Here is a 23,079-nt window from a genome sequence, read left to right as displayed (position 1 = left end):
CTGAATTTGACACACATTTTGGAAAGCGTTGGCTGCCAAATCAGTGCCGAGGTGATCATGACAAGCGATCGCGATCGAAATCATCAAATCAAATGACCCTGAACGAAAGCAACGTAAAAGCTGGCTTAAGGTGAAGCGGCGCTGTCACAAGTTGCTAAGCACTGCGAGTGGAAAGCTCCGCATGGTTCCCCGTCATGAATTATTGATCAGCTCCCCGCTACCGTCAACTGTGCTCTTGTGTTTCCACATCTGTTGCCTTTTTTTCTGTAATCAAATGTCTCCTCGACATTACGGGCCATATGAATAAGGCATGTGACTGATGGATGTGGCGTCTCCTTAAGCGGGCTGTTGTTTGCTTCTGTTCAGAGTGAGGATGGGAACGTGGTGGTGCGCAGCGACGCTCGCGTCTCCTCCCTCACGCTAAAGTACGTCAAGTACACCGACGCCGGGCAGTACCTGTGTTCGGCGCGCAGTGCCATCGGGGAAGATGACCAGGTGGCATATCTGGAGGTCCGCTGTAAGTATTCATTGTATTGATCTCACGTCAACATACTGACATGGCACCAAGTTTATTTTATTTAATTTATTAGTAGTAAATATTTGAATTAAAATTGAGTCTAGGTGAAACAATGAAATTAAAAATTTTTTACTAATTTGCTCCCAAAGACCTATAAATATGTTCTATTTTAAATGCTACCAGTGTCCCAAAGAAGTATTTATACGTTTACATAATACAGGAGGCTTTGATGCAGGCTCTGAACTGAAGAGAATGGCTGAAGCAATGGTAGTTATTACAAAAACGGCCAGCAGGGGGCAGCAGAGTATAAGACATCAACCATGGCCATTTTGCAACAGCTGTTTTCCCCCACAGTTTTAAACAGAATAATGATGAAACTACATTCTCATGCTAATTGCTGCAAAACAGAAACAGAAATGAACTTTTTTTCCTGATGTAAGAAGAGACTCTAAACTTTCTTTTGCGTCAGTGAAAATGGCTGCCAGTCAATGAGTTCAGTATCAGGGGAACTGAGCATGTCTTCTTGTGCAATGTGTTCTTGCGTTGCTGCAAAACTACTGTAGTTAATTGCGCGCCTGAAGAAAAAAAAAAAAGGGCGGTCCAACAAACCAATGAGTTACTTCCAATATCATGAAGATGTTGGATTCCCAGCTGCTTTGATTTGACCTGAAGTTTTTGGGTGGTAGCAGAACCGTAATCCCGTTTTTTCTGTCAGCACATGACATGAATTTGCAAAATCGGCAGCGTGCTGTCGAAAGTGATGCTAACCTGGCGGAGGGGCTTGAGATATGCAGCCTGTCGCCCAGAGCTCTTCATCCGACAGCTGGCTGTGTGGCGGCTCCTTGCTTCCATTACGCCCTGACATTTCTCAACCCCTTCCTCTCGCAAAAAGGGGGGGGGGGGGGGGGATGAAAATGTCGATGTGTTCGCTTAACGATGGAAGTGCAACCCCCCATGCATTATCCCAAGGCCCTTCTGCCTCTGAAAGATGACATTTTTACTGCTTTTCTTCCATCTTACTATTCCACGTAAAAAGTCGAACAGTTTTACATTGTCTGACTCGCATCTGTAATGCAAAATTGTACATGTGGTATTTCTCAGCCTGTGCCTTTCACGCAGACCGCAACAGAGCGGGAAATTACTGTGTGCACACTTTCACACAGCGACAAGTCCTGCAATATGATATTTACACGCATTATGATGAAATAAAGGACTTGACGGGGGAAAAAAAAAAAAATCGCTTTTAACACAAAAGCGCAGTAGATATGACTTTTTCAACACAGCTGCCGCCCCGCTATTCCCAACTTGGAAGATGAGAAAGTATAACCACAACTATGTAAAAGGCATCCTTTGCAGAAATCTGTGTAAAATGAAGGTTTTGATGTGAATAGTTCCTAAGAAGAAACTGTTTGAGGGATCAAAAACAGTGAAAATGCTTTAAAACCCTTCATAATTTAGCAATGCAGTGTGCGTCAGTGCATGTTAAAAAAAAATAATAAAAAAAAATAAAAAAATAAAAAAACACCTTATTTCTCTGTGTATGGCTTTGATGCATCACTGTGATTCAAAAGCATGCTTTGAATGCTGGTCTCAGTTTGATGATTAGAGGACCTGGGTTGACAATTTATGCATTTTGCATCAAAGATAACTTCAGCGCTATAGGCTGCCTTACAAACACGCTGAATGTGATTAGCCCATTCAATCAAGCCAACCCATTTGGAAACGCAGTCACTGGAAATGTTTGCAATAACCGAAATCATTTTCATCTGGTGTTTTTGTCATTATTTCACCATTCCGAGTGTATAGTATTAGTGTGACAATACACCGTGGCGTCTATATTCCTATCTTATAAAAGTGCACGGATGCATTTTTCATTTCAAGCGTCGTTACACCCTCGAGATTAGGAGCGTAACAATCGGACATATTTCTCCCCAGACGCCCCTAAGATCCACGGCGAAGTGGCGGTGTACACCTGGGAGGGCAACGCCGTCAACATCAGCTGTGAGGTGCAGGCTCACCCCAGCCAGGTCACCGTAGCCTGGCTGCGGGACGGACTGACGCTGCCCAACGCTAACACGAGCAACATTAAGATCTTCAGATCGCCCTCCGCCAGCTACCTCCAGGTAAGACCGGGGCGCGCTCTTCAATGGCGCCTCTTTACGTCATCAGGATTTCATGAGCTTTTCTTTCAGACTCTGTACAGTGAATAATTCACCAGCGGGAAATCCACAGCAACTAATAAAAATAGAATACGGTGAACCCCTGTTCATCACTGGGGAATATCTTGCAGACCCTCACTCTTTAAACATTTAAACTTATTGTGTAACATCAATTCAAATATTTGTCTTAAAATGCGTACTCAAGTTTGAAGATAATTGCAAGTGCAGACGCATAATAGAGTAAGAATTATCGAGTATGTAATAGTGTAGATGTAGCATTAATTAATGAATTAAGCTGTCTTGCATGCCTTCATTTGCATCAGTCATTAGTATCCAATGTTGCCTGGATGCCACAAGTAGCAGCTCAGTTTAATTTTTATTCTCAAACAATGGCAATAGTCTCGGACGGCTGTTAGCTTGGGAGCTAGCGTGTCTTGTTGTGGCGCGGAAAGCCCCACGACAACATGGTGGGATTTATTTCAGCCACCGGAGGCAATAATTGGATATATTTTCATGGCTCAAACAAGCATGTAGGATTGAGTAGGCATGGAAAAAAAAAATTCTTCGATGAAGTAGCATCCATTTTGCAGCAGGGCCATGTTTCACATGCCCACAGCATTTAATTTTTCACAATTTTGAAGCCTTCATTTTTATACTTGCCGATGCAATTAAAATTTGGCAGTATTTGGTCTAGTACATCAGCAAAAAAACAACAACACAACAACACTATAACGAACACTGAACACAATCCTGTATTTGGGATGGACGACTGCAATTTGCCCCTCTGCAGGTGACGCCGGCATCTGAGAATGACTTTGGGAGTTACAACTGCACCGCTTCCAATGAGATGGGCACAGAGGCCAAAGAGTTTGTCCTCGTTCAAGCCGGTCAGTCCCAGAAAAGGAAAAATCCAATCTAGCTTGCTCCTCTCTTCTTCACCTCACTTCCTGTCCTCCATTTGACCACAGAGGTGCCATCATCTCCATTCATCAATGAGGTGTCACCTTTCTCCACCACCGCGCTGGTTCAGTTCGAGGAGCCCGAGTCCACCGGTGGCGTCCCCGTGCTCAAGTATAAAGCAGCGTGGAGGATGCAAGGCAGAAGCAGCTGGTCGCAGAGAATCTATGAGCTCAAAGATGGTATGATGAAGTGGATTTTTTTTCCTCCCGCTCCATCTGGCCGCGTGTACAATTAGCAGGTGGTGTTGCTGCTGTTGTCCTTTGGTTTGTTCTCTTTCGTCTCTCTGTCTGCCCTCTTGCCCACACCCGCTCTGGTGGCATTCCAAATCAATTCCGACAGAAAAAAATACAAATAAACTATGTCTTGAAATGTATAAAACCTTGGAACTGAACCATATGAACTGAACCGCCATGGTAGACTTCAAGTCAGTAAACATTTAAAGGGGGTTTGGCGCTTTCTTCCATGATCTCAAGTACAACCATGAGATATTTCTACTCTGAGACCAAAATTTACCCTCTGCCCTGCTGACCATGAACTTTGACACCGTCAGGCTCCTTCGGTGAGGTGACCATAACTGACCTGAGACCAGACGCCAAATATGAAGTCAAGATGTCTGCCATCAACGGCAAAGGGGAAGGCGAAAGCTGCCCCGTGGAGACCTTCAAGACGGAGCCAGTCCGTAAGTTCCTCACCTGACAAACATCGACCTGACAAATAGACAGTTTACTATCTGGACTAAGACAAACATCAAAACACAGCTGTCAAACAGCAATGTTGCAAAGTAAAGAAATGACAGAAAACGTGAAACAATCAGGCGTTACCACCTTTTGAGGGGAAAAAAAACAAAACAAACCTTCATTACAATACATCACAGCTAAAGGTCATCATGGTTATTGTTGCTCTAATAAACTCTCAACTCGTACCGGCCCCTTTTCACCACCACTTTGTAGACACAACCACACTCCATTTTGAATTAACATTTGCATTTCATTAGGCTCACGCAATGAATGTGACTTGGTCCATATCAATTACAACACAAGAAGAAATGCACTGTCAATATAGATGCTATTATTTAGCCATTAGCACCCTCTGGTGGCAGGAGAAGACACTAAACCAAACAGTTGACTCATCAACGCAATTAGGGATTGTTTTGTTTTAGACACTCATGCGGTTTAAGTGCTTACTAAAGCCAAATTGACAAGTGTTTTCCTTCACATTTGCAATGGATGTGAATAGTGTTTGAGTAACATTAGGTTATATTTCAAGCGTTTTTCATGAGAAGTGCAACTCAACCTCATCTTGACCTTGACTGCCTCATTAAGTCTAATAGGAAGTGCAGATGATTAATTACCATTGTGTCTTTTTCCCTTGTCTTAAGATGACGATTTTGGTTTATTCTCAGGAGACACAGGTTTGTTCTGTAGTGTGGATGATTAGAGTAGCTTGTGCAGATTAGTTTCTATCAAATGTACAAATTAGCCAAGTGTATTAGTTTTTTGGTAAGACGTAGATTTAAAGCCCCCTTTTACAACATGGATGCCACATATGTGTTACAGGCTCACCACTCACAGGTAATATGTATTTTTATACATCTGATTTGGCAACGGCATCATCCAATTAACTGATTGGGGATGCGGTGTTGTTATGTGAAAGTACACTGTTGCGACAAAATCCCGCCTGGATAAATGCCAGATCTTTTGATGCGGCCGTTTTGTGAGATCTCTTTGTAAAAGGAGGCTGCATTGACGACATAGTATGACATTCATCCCCCCACCCAAAATGTATCCCAATGGGAATAGTAATGAGCATCCGATTAGCACTGTGTGAATTACTAAACATCAGAGTGATGAATTAAAACAAAGTGTTCCATTTCAAAAGGCAAACATCGCTCTTCTGGGTTCAGCTGCGTGCCGCCGACTGTTTGGATTGTTCCCCTCAGCGGTGACTCATCAGTTGCTCTGAAGTGCACTTTAAGACGTCTGATGCCCTTTTCACACACGCTCGAGACCCTTCCTATCCCACCTAGTTTTAGCATGCTAGTCATGTGTCCTATGCTCTATTCTTCACGCCTCTTGTCGTCCCCCCCTTCCCCTTACATGCGCAATTCATGTGACTGTTATTCTGCTTGCATGGCACCGTGACGACCGCCCCCCCCTGCGCTCTGCAGAAGGTAAACTTGACGTTGAGACTGATTACTTTAATCGGTGTACGGCGCTATTAAACACCGCATTAATTGCTTCTAAGCGGACACGTAGCAAAGTTGGAACTAAACGCCATTAATCAAATCGAGTAGGCGTCCGTCTTGGCGGGATTAATGAGAGCCAGAGCCGGTTACCTTGGCGATGTTTATCAGCGTCGCTTGAAATTGTTATTGAGGGATGCACCGCTATTAAGCTCATCTGGAGGAAATGTTGCAGCAGAACGTCCAAAGTCAAATAGTGTTCTAATAACAAAAAATAGTTTTCCCTAATTGCAACGTCAAGTAAAGTAATGAGTTCCAGACAGCTACCATCTTAAAGGGATACTTGACTTAGTCAGCAATTTTCTGCAGTAAAAAGTTCATATTTTGTCCAGAATGAATTTGCTAACTTCCCTTAAGAACAAATATTCCCACTTGCTCTCGACTGAAGAAGACATCACCTGTGCTGAGGAAGTAGGTAACGGCCAATCACTGCTTACCTGTTTTCTGGGTTTGGACCAGCAAACTGAATTATGATTGGTTGTAACCTTCCTCAGCATCTGTGATGTCATCTTAAGTCGACAGCAAGTGGGGAAAAAAAAAATAATAATAATTTTTAAGGTATTAATTGTACATGAATAATTAAGTTATCAAATTCATTCTGGGAAAAATATGAACTGCAGAAAATGGCTCGATGGGTCTATCCATTTAAAACCTAAATGTACTGCACTGGCAATGTTAATAAACAATCTCTTCCTTAGTTGTACAACAATATAAAATGCAAATAAAGTGAATCCATTCATATGTAATTGTACTGCAAAGCCAGATGCTTTCCTAGATCCCAGTACATTTCAGAATAGAAAAAGAAATGCAGCTTTGTTTGACTTTTGAGGTATAGTTTTTCCAGGGGAGAAAAACACTTTTGGGGGGTCATTCCACTATAATTAAAGCTCTCCCTACAAAAACGTGACTCCCTTTTCCACAGTTTGCTCTGGTTCTCAAATCAGAAGCTTTTAGTATTCATGCCGAGAGCGTTTCCTAACAAACTCATTGCCTCACCGTCGCTTGCAGCTTGGACTGAGTGTGAATATCAAGTCTAACCACACCTTCTTCTATTTGTCTTTTAACTCCGATGACAAACTTTTGCAAGCTTGTTAGTAATCTGAGTGCTGCATTTAACCTTTGTTTACCGAAATCTTGACGCGCACCGAGGCGAAGTAGCATAAACATGTCATCCAGTGCTAATTTGTTGTGCTGTAAACATTGCAGTCAATGAGTAAAAAGCTCTGGAGGCTTGGAATGTTTGTGTGTGTGCGTGTTGGGGCGTCCTTATATCAGTCAGTCATCTGGATTCCGTTTGAGTGCCACTCAGACTGAATTAGAAGATCACGCACCCGTGTGTCATTTCGTAATGAGTGTGACTCCACCATCTGGAGGCAAAGCTTCTAAGGAAGGGCCAATGACCTGAAAAGGAACACGACAACAAAGAGAGCGGACGCTTTGTGAAACTTTCCACCGTCATCTTAACTTCTAAAGACCAAACGCTTAACCTTCCTGAATAACCCATCTCACTGGTCGGGAATATTTTATTTATTTGTTTTCTCTTTCTGTGAAATGTTCACATCGCCGTTGCTCCCTGCCTGTAGGAAATCCGAGTCCTCCCAAGCTGGAAGGGGCGCTTCAGCCAATAGGCAACTCCCTGAAAGTCAGCTGGATCAAGCAGGACGACGGCGGATTGCCCATCCTCCATTACCTCGTCCGCTTCAAGCCGGTGAGTATGAGGCAAGGGCAGCATCGTGGATATCAAGCTTGCATGCGCTGTGGTCTTCACCACAAAAACAGTACAAGTGTCAGGAAGTGACAAGTGAGGACAAATATGAAGTTGCTTGCGGGTAGTACACCAACAAGATATTGGAGTGTTTGAAATCATCACTGACAACCCTAATGCCAGCTTCAGTTCAAAGCCTGAGTTTGGCAACAGTCTTGAAAGCCAAAAACTCTTAACCACGGTTAGAATCCCTAACCCAGGTTTTAGAGCCTATTTTGAAACCCTGACCTGTAGACAATCCCCAATGTGAGACTATAACCTTTCAATTTTAAAACCAAGCCATGGATTGAAACCGTATCTCTGATCTAAAAGCCTAAATTGAAAATCCAACACAAGATTGAAAATCATACTCCTCAATTGAAACTCTAAATCTGAATCCCTAAAACTTGGCTTCAACCACGATTGAAAACCCCAAACGTGTTGCGTGCGCCTTCAGATTCAGTCGGCGCAGTGGAAACCCGAAATCCGCATGCCCAGCGACAGCGACTACGTGATCCTGAGCGGGCTGGAGTGGGACACGGATTACGACATCTCGGTGGTGGCCGAGAACCAGAAGGGCAAGTCGCAGCGGGCGAGCATGGCCATCAGGACGTCGGTCCAGCCGGCCGTCATGCCAGGTAGGGGCTTTCCATTCGTCCTGCCCGCCCGCTCGCTCGCTCGCTCGCTCACACTTTAACACCGCAACTAAACACAAACACACCGAGGAGCACCACTCAAAGCTCACCTTCTATTTTTGCCCTGAAAGGTAAAAATGACGACTCAATAAATCTACAGGGCTGGAAAAAATAGATTTCCTCTGACAGCGGCGAGGCTAAAAAGTGCTTTTCCGGCAGAATTCTCCCCACTGGAAGCTTTGACAGCCATCGCTAAATGAGCTTGAGTTTGCTCCTGCACAACTGGGCCAGGCTACTTAACCCCCCCCCCCCACCAATAACCGGCATCGTCTTCAGTCTAACGGTGGAAGGAGGGCAGATAGTTTGTGCTAATTAACAGCTGACTAATCAGGTGTCCGTGCCCCTCCGACACCATCTTGTCCATTCATCAGACATCTTCCCGCTTTGTGCTTTTCACTTCAATTTGTTGCCCTCCCCTTTCTTTTCTTTGTTTTCACCTCTTTTTTTTTCAGTCGACATATTTTCACTCTCTCTTCCTGTTTTTCCCCCCATCCCTTCTCTTTTTCTCCCCTCATCCTTTTTTTTCCTCCCCCCCTCCCACCGTTCCTGATCTCCGACCCGCTTCCGGACTTTTGTCATCGCAGCCACTCAGGGCTCGCCGTCCGTGACGTGCTGTGTGGTCTCGCTCATCCTGTCCGTCATCACCGCATTGCTGCTCTCGTAGTTTTGGCGGCGACTTCCCGTGAAACCGCGTGAGAGTGGCCCGGCTGTCTCCGCGCACACTTGTCTTTAAAAAAAAAAAGAAACAAAAAAAAAAGCAGACTGTGACAGACGCGTGTATGTGTGCGTGCATGGTGTGGTCTTCGCAACAGAACTGAACCAAAGGCAGTGGAACATAAACCCCCCCTCAAATCCTGCACATGTTGGCAGTGAGGCGCCGCGTGTAGATGAGTGACAGTTGGCAGCAACAAACTAGAGCAGCTTCTCAACAACTAGAGTGTTTTTATTATTATTATTAAAAAAACGGGAGTGACTGCTCAACTGTATTGCTCACTGAAGTGTGATGTACATTATTGTAAAGAGCGACTTAACTTTTACAGCAACAAAAACAGCTAACAGGAACAAGCCTAATTATATATGACTAGTGTATATGCTGTATGTGCTTTAATGTGACATTTCTCCTGCATGTCAAAATGTTTGGGAATACCTAACCATGTTTTCTACAATGTTAACTTAAGGGTGCTTTTTTTTTTTTCACACGGAGCTGCACGCCTGTCTTAAGAGTGTCATTTGTGTTCAAACGGTATTTTACTCAAGTGTTTCCCATCGTTTATTTAGCCAAGGCACATCCTTGAAATTAGAAAATTCTCACGGCACATTACCGACACAAAGAGTATATATTCTGAATTTTGTAACGATATCAACTTCATACAATTTATGAACATGTTCACACATTGACCACCTTTACATACAGTCAATAATATCCTTTTAAAACCTGAATATTGTCAATATTCAGATTTTGAAAGGCCATGTAAACACGCACAAAAACCTGAATATGTTATTTGGGTTGGAATATGACCCCTCGATGACCTCTTTCAAACTCGCATATTTGGTCATTAAATGTGATCGTCGTACCTCCTTTGATCAAAAGTTTGATTTGTCTTCTGTGCATGCTCAATTCTCAAGAAATACATATCTCGATCTTTTGACAACAGGAACTATGTGCATGTGCCACCATCTTATGTTGCCACTCGCTTAAGGGGTCTAACCTGAATACATAAATATCTCATGTTTGTTTCTGTCAACAGTGAAAATGCCACATTGTGTATAACATGGCGGAATTTATGTATAGCACAGAACATCCCTTTTGGAGCGGAGGAGGAAACAAATTCAAATTGCCGTTTATACGGGAGTAACTCCGTTATCCCAAATGTTTCAGAACCCGTCATTTCAACCTTAACATGAATATTGGCGGCATGCAAACGTAGTCAGCGTGTGGGTACCATCACTCACTTTGCTGTATAAACGGCAACGTGGATAACGAGGTTACTTATGTAAATTTTGCCATGAAGTGGAAGAGCCTGTCACTAGACGTTGATGGCAACCAAGATACTTTATTAGTCAACAAATGTTTTTTGGGGGGACCAATTATCACTGTGTGACGACTTACGGCATGGTTGGGAATCACTGTTTACATTAACGTGTCTGCAAACAAAATGCCTGAGATAAATATTTGACGATCTCACATCTAACAGCAAATAAATACATTATGTTGAAAACATGTGATTAATTGAGAGCCCTTTTGCATCCCGCATGTTTAAAACACTGCATCGGCGGCAGGTGAGTCGTTTCTTCTTTGAAGCAATTAGCAGATGTGTTTATGCATGTCTGGCTTAACGCACTGTGTGTTCCGTCCTGTGGTGTCCTTACCGTTTGTCGGTGTCAGATTTGGACGAAGAGGCGGCGTTCCCGGTGGGCATCATGCTGTGGGCGGGCATCCTGGTGGTGGCGTTCGTCCTGCTTCTCCTGGCCGTGGACGTCACGTGCTACTTTGTCAACAAGTGCGGCCTCATCATGTGCCTGTGCGGCAAGTCGGCGTCCGGCGCCAAAGGCAAAGACCTGGAGGAGGGCAAAGCCGCATTCATGTAAGTGGGCGCCACACAATTGTAGTTGCAATAAATACTCAAGCATGAGTAAATGAAAGAGCGTCAGTTACAATAATTCGAAACTCAACCTTGTTGTTCATTTCATATGCAGTACATCTTAAATTCTTTTTTTTTTTTGCTTGTGACTCAAGCTGGTACTGGATTTTCCTATTCTTGTTTTAGTTGTGTTTCTGTGCTGCCCCCAAGTGGCCATGCCATGAAAAAAAAATAAAAAATATCATAGCACGCCAAACAAAAGTTACAAAAGTCGAAATGCTTGAAAAATTGATGATCGCGTCTCATTTTACTCAAAAATTGCTTTAGTGTATAAGCTGAGCACAAAGCTGATAAAACCACAAGAAAACGGGACTTACTCGGTTGTACTCGGCATGAAGTACAGTTGGATACGCACATTATTTAATTGTACCTTCTACCATCTAATAACTGCTTGTTACTATATAGATAGGCGGACAAATATAGATCTATAACCAATAAAGAGTAATTTTATTACAGTGAAATTTTAAAAAGAAAAAAAAAATACAGTGTTCCCTCATTTTCCGCTGGGGTTAGGTTCCAAAAAATACCCGCAATAAATGAAATCCGCTAAGTAGTTAGCTTTATGTTTTACATTTATTATAAATGTTTTAAGGCTCTAAAACCCCTCACCACGCAGTTTATACACTTTTCTCATCGAGGCATTTACATTTTCTCTCTTGTTTAAACACTCAATGTTCAAACCTTCATAAATTTGATAAAATAGGTACATTACTGTAAAAAAATAATTGTACCAAAAAAAAAAAACGCGAAACAGTGAGGCCGCGAAAAGTGAACAACTGTATCCGAAAAATGTGACAGGGTTTGTGTCGCCCCTATTTTAAGTTAGGAAGAAGTGTGCTTTGAACCATCAACAAACGTTCATCATGTCCGTCAAAACACTGAAAAACGGTCTATGTGAATGACGGACGTGGTTACATCACATCCAAATGATCAGTGGCCTAACATGTACTTTGATGCAAATGAGTGGTTAACAGTTTTTGCACATCTGTGACCAAAAGATAGCAGCGATTTGTTTTCCATTCCATGTAAGTCGCTCTATTGACAAGGATGTTGTCGTGTATGTGTCCACAGGAAAGACGAGTCCAAAGAACCCATCGTGGAAGTCAGAATGGAAGATGAGTGCACAGCCAATCACAACGCAGCAGGCCCCACAGAACCCAACGAAACCACGCCCCTCACAGAGCCAGAGTGAGTAGAACTGACAGCCGCACAAACCTTTTTTTTTTTTTTTTTTTTTTTTTTTTCCTTTTTCTTCTTCATTTGCTGCTCTTAAACATTCTTATCAGTTGTTGTACTTTGCACTCCACTTCCAAGAATTCACTTTTATCGCCCCCCCACCACCAGGACAAAAATTGACCCGCTTTCATGCACTTCTTTCGGACAAGTTCTGGTCATTCTTGAGTGGAGTCCATTGAGAGCGTGTGGTTTGTTTTACTGTGTGATCATCCAATGTTGAAGCAATACCAGTAAAAGTCACGCAAAGACGAAGAAGGCCAGTAAAGCCGACACAACATTGTCACTGGTACTCGTTCTGCGTGGGTGGTTAGTTCTCTGCTGGATTTCCAGCCTTGCCAGGCAGTTCTCTTTCATGTCGCTGTGTGTATGGGATGCAAACCCCGCCCCCTTTAATGTCCAACTCACAGCATGACTTTTTGTTTCTCAATAATAGTTGCTTCTTCTTTTCTGTTTTTTTGTCGTCGTCCTTGACTTTTAGTTGCTTTTGTGTCGTTTGTGAGGCCGACTAATCCTCTCGCATGCCGCACGCTCGCTCGGTGCCACCCTTCCCGTGTCGCAGTCACCCTGGTGTCTAGTTTGTGCGTCTGCTCTCTCCCTGCTCTCTCAGGCTGGCGGCTTTCACCGCCGCCCTGGCACTGGACACGCTCTCCTCCGACACGGCCACGCCCACCATTGACCCCGCTCAGGACAGCCCCTCCAGCGAGACCACCACGCTCACGTGCAGCCTGTCCACCCCGGCCAACGAGCCCTCGCCCGCGCCGCCGACTCCGCCCCTCGAGGCCAAGACGCCGCCGCCAGTCCGGCGGAGGGGAGCCGAGCAGGCGGCGGACGAAGAGGAGACGGAGATGAAGATGAGCGCCGGCCCGCCGGCCACCCCCGAGCGGACTCAGAAACCCGGGACGCCCGTCCCGCCCAAACGGAGGCACTCGCCAAAACTCGCCGCGCTAAAGGCGAAAGCTAGCCCGCCCGTCTCCCCGTTAGCCGCAGAGCCTCCTCTCACCCCGGTCACCCAGCACGCAGCTCCCGGCCCGCCGCTCATTCCCAAAGACCCCGATTCCGATTGCACCTCTGACCCCCACCCTAACCCGCCGCCTTCAGCCATCCGTGGCGCTCCCACCGCGCCGGATGCTGAAGAATCCCCCCTGGTCCGAGACGTCCCTACCCCCGTGTCGCCCACTAATGAGCTCCTGGCATCGCCAGCGCACATGTACGACTTACTCGCCCGCGACATGGGCCTCAATAACGCCACGTTCGACTTGGAGCTGAGTAACGGCACCGAGGAGAGACCCTCGGCTGTCCCCGACGATCTCATTAGCTTAGAGAGCCCGCCCCCTGCCCCTTCTCTGCCCAATGGAGACGGAGCAGACGTCCCCCCCTCAGTGGACGCGTCGGAGACTCTGGCCAAGAGCGCTCCTCCTGTCAACGATGAGTACGGCTCCCTCTAGAGGTTTATCTGTGTGTGCGTGCGTGCGTAACTTGTGCGTTCATTCATTCATTCATTCATTCATTCACCACCACATGTCGCCATTGACCACACCTTTATTTACAAGTAAACAAGGCTGGTATGAAGTTAACTGATGGTGACTGCGGAGTGAGGTCCCGAGCTGACATATTGCTCGTGTTGGGCGCAATCCTCAAAACGATTCAGGAAAAACTAAATGTGTTTGTTTTCAATATTAAAGAGGAGTCCATTTATGAAAACAACTGAGCCATTGTGTAGGAGTGTAAAAAAAAAAATGAAATAAAAAATGAAATTGATCATATTTGGACACAGGAGGTTTCGGCCCGATGCCAGCAATGCGTGAGTTCAAATGAGCACAAAGGAAGCCTCTTTCAGACAGCACAATTGTAGTTAATGTTTTTATAATATCATACTTAAACACACCTGAAGATACAGTGTAGTTAGAGCTATCATTTTAAAATATTAATTAAAAAAGGCAATTGAGCCATCCCCCATTTGGTTCCCCAAACCCCAATCAGTCATTTTGGTTAGAGATAGACCGATTTGCGCTGATATACAAAGAAATGTGAAAGTTTTAAGATTTTGGGAAAAAGTATTTACCTCTAGAAAACTATAGAGCGACATGTTTATGTACTTGCAGAGGAAGTTCTGGCTGGATTTGTGCCCAAAATTGGCATTTGTATTTTAAAAAAAGGTTGACACCAAAATAGCCCCCGCCCCCCAAAAAAATAAAAAATAAAATAAAAACATTAAAACGTATTGGTCTATCTCTAATTTTGGTACGCGCAACTGTTCTGCTTGGTACAAACTGATGCCTGATTTCTGGCGAATGGTGGCTTAGTAAATGGTGAGTTAATGGGCCGAGCTAGTGACGTTAAAACTGACGTCATAATATAATATTCACATTTTGCAGAAGGGTACATTCAATAGAGGCGTACAGAGTGTGTAGCACGCACATTTACTTATTGAACAACATGCAACATGCTTCTGACAGCAAGTCAAAACTGAATTTCATTGCAACATTTTTAATAAATACATGAATAAAACTTTAAATGCACCTCCCTGACAATGTTATGGTAAGTTTACACTTTTCAGTCAACAGTTGAAAACCGGTTCCACAAAAGCACAGCTTCGTTGTACCAGTCTGCCATCTAGTGGAAGTAGATTGTTCTGCATGTCGCTACATGTCTGATATAAATTGATAGATGAACCAATGTAAATAATAATTCATACTAATAAACTGAGTTTGGATCATTTCGTATGGGTGGGGAAAAAAAAATGACGTTCCTCGTCTGAAAGGGGCTTGATGTGAAAACGGCGTCGACACCCGAAATGACGCCATTCGCTAATCCTCGCTTCCGATTGTCATCCTAACATTTTGTTGACGTGCTTTTTTTTTTTTTTTGGTTGAGGGAGGCCCGCGTGATACCGCCCGGGTCACGACCTTTCCCTGACTGTTGTAAATGGTGGTGAAGGAATATGTAAGCAGACGGTGCCAGCGCACGGGATCTTCTTACATATAACGTCGAAGACGTAATTTTCAGGTTCAGTGTTCGCACGCGTCAACGTTTCAACGTTTCTAACATTTTTCCTCTTCCGTTTTCTCCCTCCCGCCCATTTTCAGGAGCATTTTTTCCGACGGGAAGGGCAAACTGGAGGAGGAGATGTCCAACGCCCTGACGGAGACGCCCGGCGAGCGCAACAGTGTCATACACACAAAAGCCACGCAGAGCAAAGCATGAAAAAAATATATAAAAAAAAAAAAAAAAGGAAAAGAAACCATCTTAAACATTGTGCAGCTGCGGGAATTTTCATTTCTAGTGCCCTTAAGTACATGCAATCAAACACACACATACACAAAACACACACACTTTCACCTCGAGGAGTTTATCTTGCAGTCACCAGATTTTTATTTTTTTAATTTTATTTAACAGGACTATATCGAGACTCACACAAGCATTCGATTATCATGAGAACTTACAAAAAAAAAAATAAGAATTTGTCTTGTGCGCGCAATCTTGTTTTGTTTTCGTGCGCCCGTCGTCCCGTTAGCTTGTTTGTGCATGTTTGGCCTGCAGATGGTTGCTAAAAGCTTTATTGGTTTCGCTTCACCAATTGGACCACACGCGCACGCACACGCACACGCACGGATGTCACCGGATCGGGCCCGTTTGGCCATCGCACGCACCGTCACTGCCACGCCAGCGTTTGTTCAACAGACACGCTCGTAAAAGACAGAGAGAACAACCAAACATGAATACGATTCATTTGGCTCGTTTCGTCCCGTACGAAGCAAAAAAAATAATAATAATTTTTTGGGGGTACTATTTAAGACTTCCATCCCTGCCTGCAAGCTTGTGCACTGTGCCTGTGTGTGCGTGCGCGAGTGCGCGTGCGTGTCAGTAGAACGTCCTGTCATCGGTTTCTATGATAATCTGCTTTGTTGTGAGAGATCTAGCGTCTTGTTTTATATATATATATATGTAAAAATATACTGTATATTAAAATGTACTATTATTAATGTTAGAAGAAGAAAGGTGTGCTCAATGGACTAACGTGGTCATAATAATAATAACAACAACAGGTGTAGTGTTATTAAAGCGTCGGGCCTCACACACACACACAAACACACACACCCCACACACACACAGCATCAAGTCTTATCAGTGGTTGTCGTGAAGGAAGGCATGAAATCATAACTACTAACGAGCAGGCGCGTCGTTTGGGACGTAAAATGGCTCATTTTGGCTTCATGAGTGTTGTTATCGCCCGTTTTGTTTACTTTCTCCTTCAAGTGTCCTGTAATGTGATTCCTCCCCCCCCCCCCCCCCCCACTCAATTCTCCTTCGTCTTTTGTACAAATTGCTCGTCAGGAAGCGGGGTGGTCGCTCGCTCGTTTCCACGACGGCAAACACAACTTGAAAGTCAACCAGAAGGATCGTATTTCCTCAAAAATAATAGCCATGATATTATATCATGACAATAAATGTTTTGCGTCATCTTAGCTCGCAGATGCAATCGTTTGCAAGTGAAAGTGTTGAGCCCCAGTTGAACTCTGTTGCTAACCAAAACAGCAGCACCTACCGAGGCACCAAAACAGCCTGGAATGAATGAAAGAAGGAGTGCAACACTTTATGGTTTCTTCAATGCCTAGTGTTCGACGAGACCGACAAGTCAATTTGGGAAAAATAAACAGCTCTCTGAAATAAACGCCACTTCAGCCATTTAAAGTAAATCGTGCATCTACTGAGGTGGAAAATAGCCTCTTCGATGAGTTACAAGTATGGAGACTTGCAGTGTTTCCTGTGTGAACGACTGTCTTTGATGACCATTAGTACTATTGTACACCAACTTGGAAAAAAAATAAACACCTCATTTGTCCCCATCAATAAAATAATGTCGTCGAGATTCCAAGATACTATCAACTGTGAGCCCATCTGAACTAACCAAAAAAAAAGAAGCATCTATCTCTCCCGCCATTAAGACAATAAATAAATATCTCCCTCAAATAAACACCTGTTTTCATATCAGGAAGAAAATATGGTGAATATAATCTAAATGCTCGTGTTCACACAGTTTTAGAAGCGTTAACTACAGAACCCATATATGAACTCTATTGCTAACCAAATCAGCAGCACCTACCAAGGCACTTTGAACAAAAAACAAACCCCTCAAATAAACACCCCACATTTCCAGTCAGAAGTTCAAAACCTCCCTGAAAGAAACATTCCTTTCAAATGAAAGTAGCCCTTTTTATATGTAGATTTCACTTGGCATAATATGCTCAAGGTTTTTCCATATTGTTCCAAGAATGAGTACAAATAAAATGTCGCCCCTAATAAACACCCTGGTGGTTACTTATTTGAGGAAATACGGTCCCGTTGAAGAAAACCCCTCAAATGTCCCCAGACGCTTTACTGACCATCTCGCTTCCTCGTTTCGATCTTACGGGGTGCAACGACTCGGTAAATATCTGCTGTGTATAGTCTTGAGTGCTAACCCATTTTTTCAAATAAAAAAAAAAAACATTTGTTTCTCAGTCTCACTTAGTTTTGTGATTGATTCATTTGATGAAAAATAAAATTGAAATGCATGTAGTGGCACATGTTGGCCGCCAGATGGGAGCAGAGGCGCGCACTGAAAGGCTGCGAGCACAAGTTTTGCTTGGTCATGGATGCATGGACGACTGACTGGCTGTTCAACACGTCCACTGTGCAAACAGGTTGCACTGGCCGGGAAATTCCGTCATCTACTTGCTCTAATGGTAAACACTTGTTGCATAATGTTTGTTGATTACACACACACGCACAAAAAAAAAAAAAAAGTAAACAGCTCCAGAGTCTGATATAACAACACTCCCTCCCTTGGCCAAAGCAGGGATGTTTCCCAAATGAGTCATGAAGCCGCAAAACTGCCGCTGAACGAGTTTGGATATGCTCGCTCTCTGTCGTTTTGTCGCCTCAAAGAGCGCAAGTACACATATTTTACTCAACACAATTATAAACAAATTATATTCTGAGCTTGTTGTCAAGTCAGTCACAGCCGGACACTGGCAGCGCGAGCCTGGAAAGAGGACGACTATATTTAGCAAGTTAGCAGCAGTAAGCCACTAACATACCGGAAGTTAGTCATCACGCTTTCACAGTATAAACTACCGTCCACACCGCTAAATTTAACTAAGTGGTTTTGGGAAAAATACATTGAAATAATATTAAAAGAAGAAAATGGAGGAAATGAGAGAAGGTAAATGCCATTCAATACAATGTAGATAAAATAATTCCTTAATTCTTTAGTAAAAAAATAATTTTAAAACAAGAACTCAATATATCCTTTTCCCTTAAAAATGTCATCGAATTAATAGCAATTTTTCTATACTTCTAATTTCTAGTAACTGAGCAAAAAACCTTGAGCACTATCATGGAAATCAGTCCAATTACCCTAAAAACATTAATTCCATTATAATGTAATAAGTAAATAAAAGTTATTTAAATATTCAAATCTACGAAATATACTCCCTAACTTGCAGATTTAATTCAGTAATTTCTTTACATTCCATGAGTAAGGAGCCCTACCTGTGGTATTCCTACCACACTTTTCTTTTTTCAAATTATTGTTAGTACAATGTAATATGATGTTTTGTTTTTTGTTTTTACTAGCAGTAACTTGAGACAATTAGGATACTCACTAAAAAAAAATTAACACAAAATATTAAACTGTTGTAAATGTACTAAAGAATAATAATAATAATAATAATAATAATAATAATACAATGTAAACCGCAAAAACTAAATTGAAATTGCATGCCTTTATTTTGACAGCTCAAAGCGGAAGCGGCCGTTGCGTCTTCCGTTGCTTGACTCGTCTACTTGGACGCCGGAGCGAGTTTTTGGAGCGGGCACTGTGAAATGTGGCAGCATGATGCTGCCTGGATAATCAGCGGATAGCAGCAGCAGCGCAGGCGGAGACGACAAGAGGGGTAAGACGACCACTTGACACCAACTAGTTTACCATTTACTGCGGATATGGCATTTAAAACGAAATGACATGCTTTGCTTCGGGGCTCTTTATTATCCCACCCCAAGTTTCCCTGAAGCGGATTTTTTTTTTTTGCACACAACTACAAGTGGAGTTATTTATTTTTTCCCACACTGTGAGGCTTTTTATGTGAATTGCTCGTGTGCACCTGATGCGCTCCAAGTGTTGCGGGCATCCATCGGAAGGTGACACGATCAATAAATAAAAAGCATCGTTTATCTTCGCCGTCGTCAACCTCGCACACAGACAAACGCGCGCGCGCGCGCGCGCATTGTGCATGCAGGGCGGCGCACCGTTTCCGAGCGTTCATCCATCTTAATAGTTTGATAACTTATTGATCGGGCGGCTTAATTGTCTGGGGCGCCTCTAATTACGAACGTGCGCTGCCTTAATGGACTAATCAGCTTGTTGTCGTCTACCTGTTGAGGGGCGTCTGCGTGCGCGCGCCGACGCGTGCGTAGCTTGATAAATGGCCACCGTCACCTCTCTCAGTATGCAGACGTTATTACGGCGACGTGCCCGCTTGCAGACTAATCAGCCGGCAACAAGCAAACTGTTGCCGCACGCGCGCCTCCAATCGACCCGTTGTCTGCTTTTTGGAGACTTAACACCCCCTAAAAATGTGGGGGGGGGAAACTCAATTCAAATCTTCAGACTGTTTGGAGACTGACTTTGCCCCATTATTGGGTATAAATGCCCCCCCCCCCCCCCCCCAGCTATCAAAGTCAGCAGAAGCCGATTATCAAATGTCTCAATCAACAATCGTCAACACCAAGATAATCATTTCTTCTAATACGGCTGAATGAGGACTTTTCCTCCCTTGAGATCAAAGTCATTCAAGGCACCATTATGATAATCTTGACCGATTATCATGTGGTGCGGACCTACTGTATGGACTCAATAGAATCGAAAAAAAATTATGATAAACTGAAGGAATTAGGCCCAAAAAATATATAAAAGAAGAATAGAATACAATACATTCAATTAATATCAAATTATCGCTAATCGGGCCCAATGTGAGCACTATCCCTCCCCCTTGGTATCAAAGTCAGATCATCAGATATCGCTAAAAGATTAGCCAGCGTTGTGACTAAGACTGATATTTTTTTTTTTCTCCCTGATCTGCTTGGGACCGTCGTAATCAATCGTAATTGTTAAACCTGTTCAACATTTACGATGGGAACTCAAAACGTGTGGTCAACATCGAGACATTTCAGATTAAAAATTGCAGCACCACAAAGCGAGGATCAAGCTGCTGGAGTGATTGTTTGTAGGGTGAGCTAACTGTTAGCTTAGCTTCCTCTATTATCATTTCTTCTTCTCTGTATTGTCCATCAGTCTGGATGCCCTTGCCTGCCTCTCACAGGTCAGTCTTGGTACTACAACAGCCATCTGGTCCGCGACTATCAGGGAAGATATTTTTTTTAGTGGCGTATACGTTGGTTGTCTAGTACCCAAACTACAATAAGAAGAGTCAACCAAACATATCACGTTTTCACATTTGAAAACTGTAAGAGCCTGTACCCAAACCTGCCACGACTAACGAGCCTCTCCACCCTAAAGTTCACAGACCCAAGCTGAAGGAGGGCCAACCGCCCGATGCGCGGCCGCAGCCAAGGTCCGAGCGGGTTCTGACGAATCATGGGCGTGCTCCAGCTCCACAACCCGGCTCACCCCGACACGCTACTGCAGCGGGCCAACCAGATGCGGCTGGCGGGCACCCTGTGCGACGTCATCATCACGGTGGACGGCCACGAGTTCCCGGCGCACCGCGCCGTCTTGGCGTGCACCAGCAAGATGTTTGAGATCCTGTTCCACCGCAGCAGCCTGCGCTACGCCCTGGACTTCCTGTCGCCCAAGACCTTCCAGCAGATCCTGGAGTACGCGTACACCGCCTCGCTGCAGGCCACGGCCGAGGACCTGGACGACCTGCTGTACGCCGCCGAGATCCTGGAGATCGAGTTCCTGGAGGAGCAGTGCCTGAAGGTGCTGGAGACTATCCAGGCTGAGGAGAGCGAGGAGGCCCTGGTGCGGAACCACCTCGCCGCAGACCACGCCGGAGACCACGCTCGCGCCAGACACTGGCGCCACCTGATGTCCAAGAAGCATTCCATCCCGGACGGGGCCCCGCGCACCGCCCCCACTGCCCTGCACCACCTGACCTTGTTCCACATGGCGGAGAGGAGCCCGCCGGGGACGGACCCCGACGCCCCCCCGCAACTGAGCCCCAAGCTGGACGCGAGCGAGGAGCAGCTGCTGCAGCAGGGCGGCGGCGAGGCCCCGACCCTGGAACCCATGGAGGGCATCAAGTCGGAGAACATGCAGGTGGACGAAGCCGACTGCTATGAGGGCCGCTCGTCCGGAAGCTGCGCCTCGGACCCAGGCCGGGACGAGGGCCCGGGGACGCCGCTGAGAAGCAGTGTGATCACCAGCACCCGCGAGCTGCACCCGGGCCCCGAGGAGGGCGTGGTGGGGAGCTCACTGGATGGGTTCCCCGGGATGGCCGACAGGCACCTGGCGTCAGTTTACTCCGTGGGCCCCAACCGCGGCGGGGAAGCCGTAACCCAGGTGTCCGTGTCGCTGGCCCCATCCCTGGGCCTGCCGCCGCTGGACCCGCGGGCCTACGGCGGTCTCTTGCACCAGGGTCTCCTGCACCGGGAGCTCCTGAGCAGGCTGGGACAGTTTGCGGCGGGAATGAGGCACAAGGGCCCCGTTCAGGGACCGCAGTGCTGCGGCCAGTGCGGGCTGCAGCTACACAGCCGGCAGGCCATGGAGCAGCACAGGTAACGACAACGACACGCACTTCAATCGCGCCAACTGGTAGAGAACTCCGCCAAGGGCAACAACCAAAAAAAAAAAAAAATTATATATATATATATATATATATATATATATATATATATAATTTGTTTTACAATAAGTTCTATGTAGCCCCCCACTAGTTTAAATACGGTAATCTGATTAATATTGTGTTATAATGGAATATGAGTTAAGGAGCAAAATCCAGCAGTTTTTATCAATATCAGAAGTCGGCCATTTTGCCACTTGCTGTCGAGTGAAAATTACATCACAGTTTCTCTAACCAATCACAGATCAGCTTCAGACAACAGGCGAGCTGTGATTGGTCGTTTCCTGAGCGACTGTGATGTCATCTTCAGTCGACAGCAAGTGGCAAAATGGCCGCCCCGAGATGGATTAAAAACAGCTAGATTTTGCTGCATAACTCTTATTCCACAAATGTAATATTAATCAGAATGTCATGTTTAGAATAGTGAGGTCACAAACAACCAAGGTTATTTTAGTTAACTAAAATAAAAAAAACTAAAAAAAAACTAAACTAAAGCTAAATTTAAAAAACAATTTCGTTAACAAAATAAAATAAAACAAAAAATGCTTTTTTAAAAAAAACAAAAACAAACTATGTTTTATGTTAACTATATATAAACTATAATTATAGCAATAATCACTTTCGTTTAAGTGTTTGGTAATTAACTTGATGCATGAGCCTTTGGGGATGATTTTAAATGTGATTAAAAGTAGATTTATTTTAATATTAACCGGAATGAGGACGATTGAAAGTGTGTCACACACGAGTGATGTCATCGAGCAGCAGCCAATAGAAAAGCACTTTCAGATGGCATCGCTCCAATGGTGTTTTTTGAATATTGTGCACAAGTAATACAAAAAATAAATAAATAATACTGAAACAAACTAAAACTAAACATTTATTAAATAACTAAAACTAATAAAAACTAACAAAACTAAATAAAATAAAAAAAATGAATAAAATGGAAAAATAACTAAAATTAAAAATTCCAAAACTATAATAACCCTGCCTGCATACAATATATTGTCAAGAAATGTTTAAGGTTGACTCCCCTTTAAAA

General features: G+C 44.2%; 2 protein-coding genes across 11 annotated transcripts in view; both read left to right on the top strand.

Annotated features, from left to right (window-relative positions):
- ncam1b (neural cell adhesion molecule 1b) overlaps window positions 1–17,702 on the top strand; it is a 62,614-nt gene extending 44,912 nt beyond the window's left edge. For 3 of the 10 annotated variants that reach the window (XM_077541581.1, XM_077541579.1, XM_077541578.1), the window contains 12 exons: window positions 367–517; window positions 2,453–2,640; window positions 3,467–3,563; window positions 3,645–3,815; window positions 4,187–4,315; window positions 5,015–5,047; window positions 7,462–7,586; window positions 8,080–8,260; window positions 10,704–10,902; window positions 12,031–12,147; window positions 12,803–13,624; window positions 15,282–17,702. In XM_077541581.1, the coding sequence (XP_077397707.1) occupies window positions 367–517; window positions 2,453–2,640; window positions 3,467–3,563; window positions 3,645–3,815; window positions 4,187–4,315; window positions 5,015–5,047; window positions 7,462–7,586; window positions 8,080–8,260; window positions 10,704–10,902; window positions 12,031–12,147; window positions 12,803–13,624; window positions 15,282–15,399 (2,331 nt within the window). In that variant the 3' untranslated portion in view covers window positions 15,400–17,702. Of the gene's footprint in view, window positions 1–366; window positions 518–2,452; window positions 2,641–3,466; window positions 3,564–3,644; window positions 3,816–4,186; window positions 4,316–5,014; window positions 5,048–7,461; window positions 7,587–8,079; window positions 8,261–8,901; window positions 10,537–10,703; window positions 10,903–12,030; window positions 12,148–12,802; window positions 13,643–15,281 lie in introns of those variants that run through there. The other 7 variants (XM_077541583.1, XM_077541582.1, XM_077541580.1 and 4 more) reach the window with 4 other exon arrangements.
- A 1,248-nt stretch (window positions 17,703–18,950) lies between these two features.
- zbtb16b (zinc finger and BTB domain containing 16b) overlaps window positions 18,951–23,079 on the top strand; it is a 30,103-nt gene continuing 25,974 nt past the window's right edge. Inside the window, exons 1-2 of the mRNA XM_077541589.1 lie at window positions 18,951–19,133; window positions 20,756–21,975. Coding sequence (XP_077397715.1) covers window positions 20,834–21,975 — 1,142 coding nt within the window. The 5' untranslated portion in view covers window positions 18,951–19,133; window positions 20,756–20,833. The remainder of the gene's footprint in view (window positions 19,134–20,755; window positions 21,976–23,079) is intronic.

This window comes from Festucalex cinctus, chromosome 13, assembly GCF_051991245.1.
Source record: "Festucalex cinctus isolate MCC-2025b chromosome 13, RoL_Fcin_1.0, whole genome shotgun sequence".
Classification (NCBI taxonomy): Eukaryota; Metazoa; Chordata; class Actinopteri; order Syngnathiformes; family Syngnathidae; genus Festucalex; species Festucalex cinctus.
Note: the sequence above shows the minus strand (reverse complement) of the source record. Positions and strands in the feature narration are given on the sequence as shown.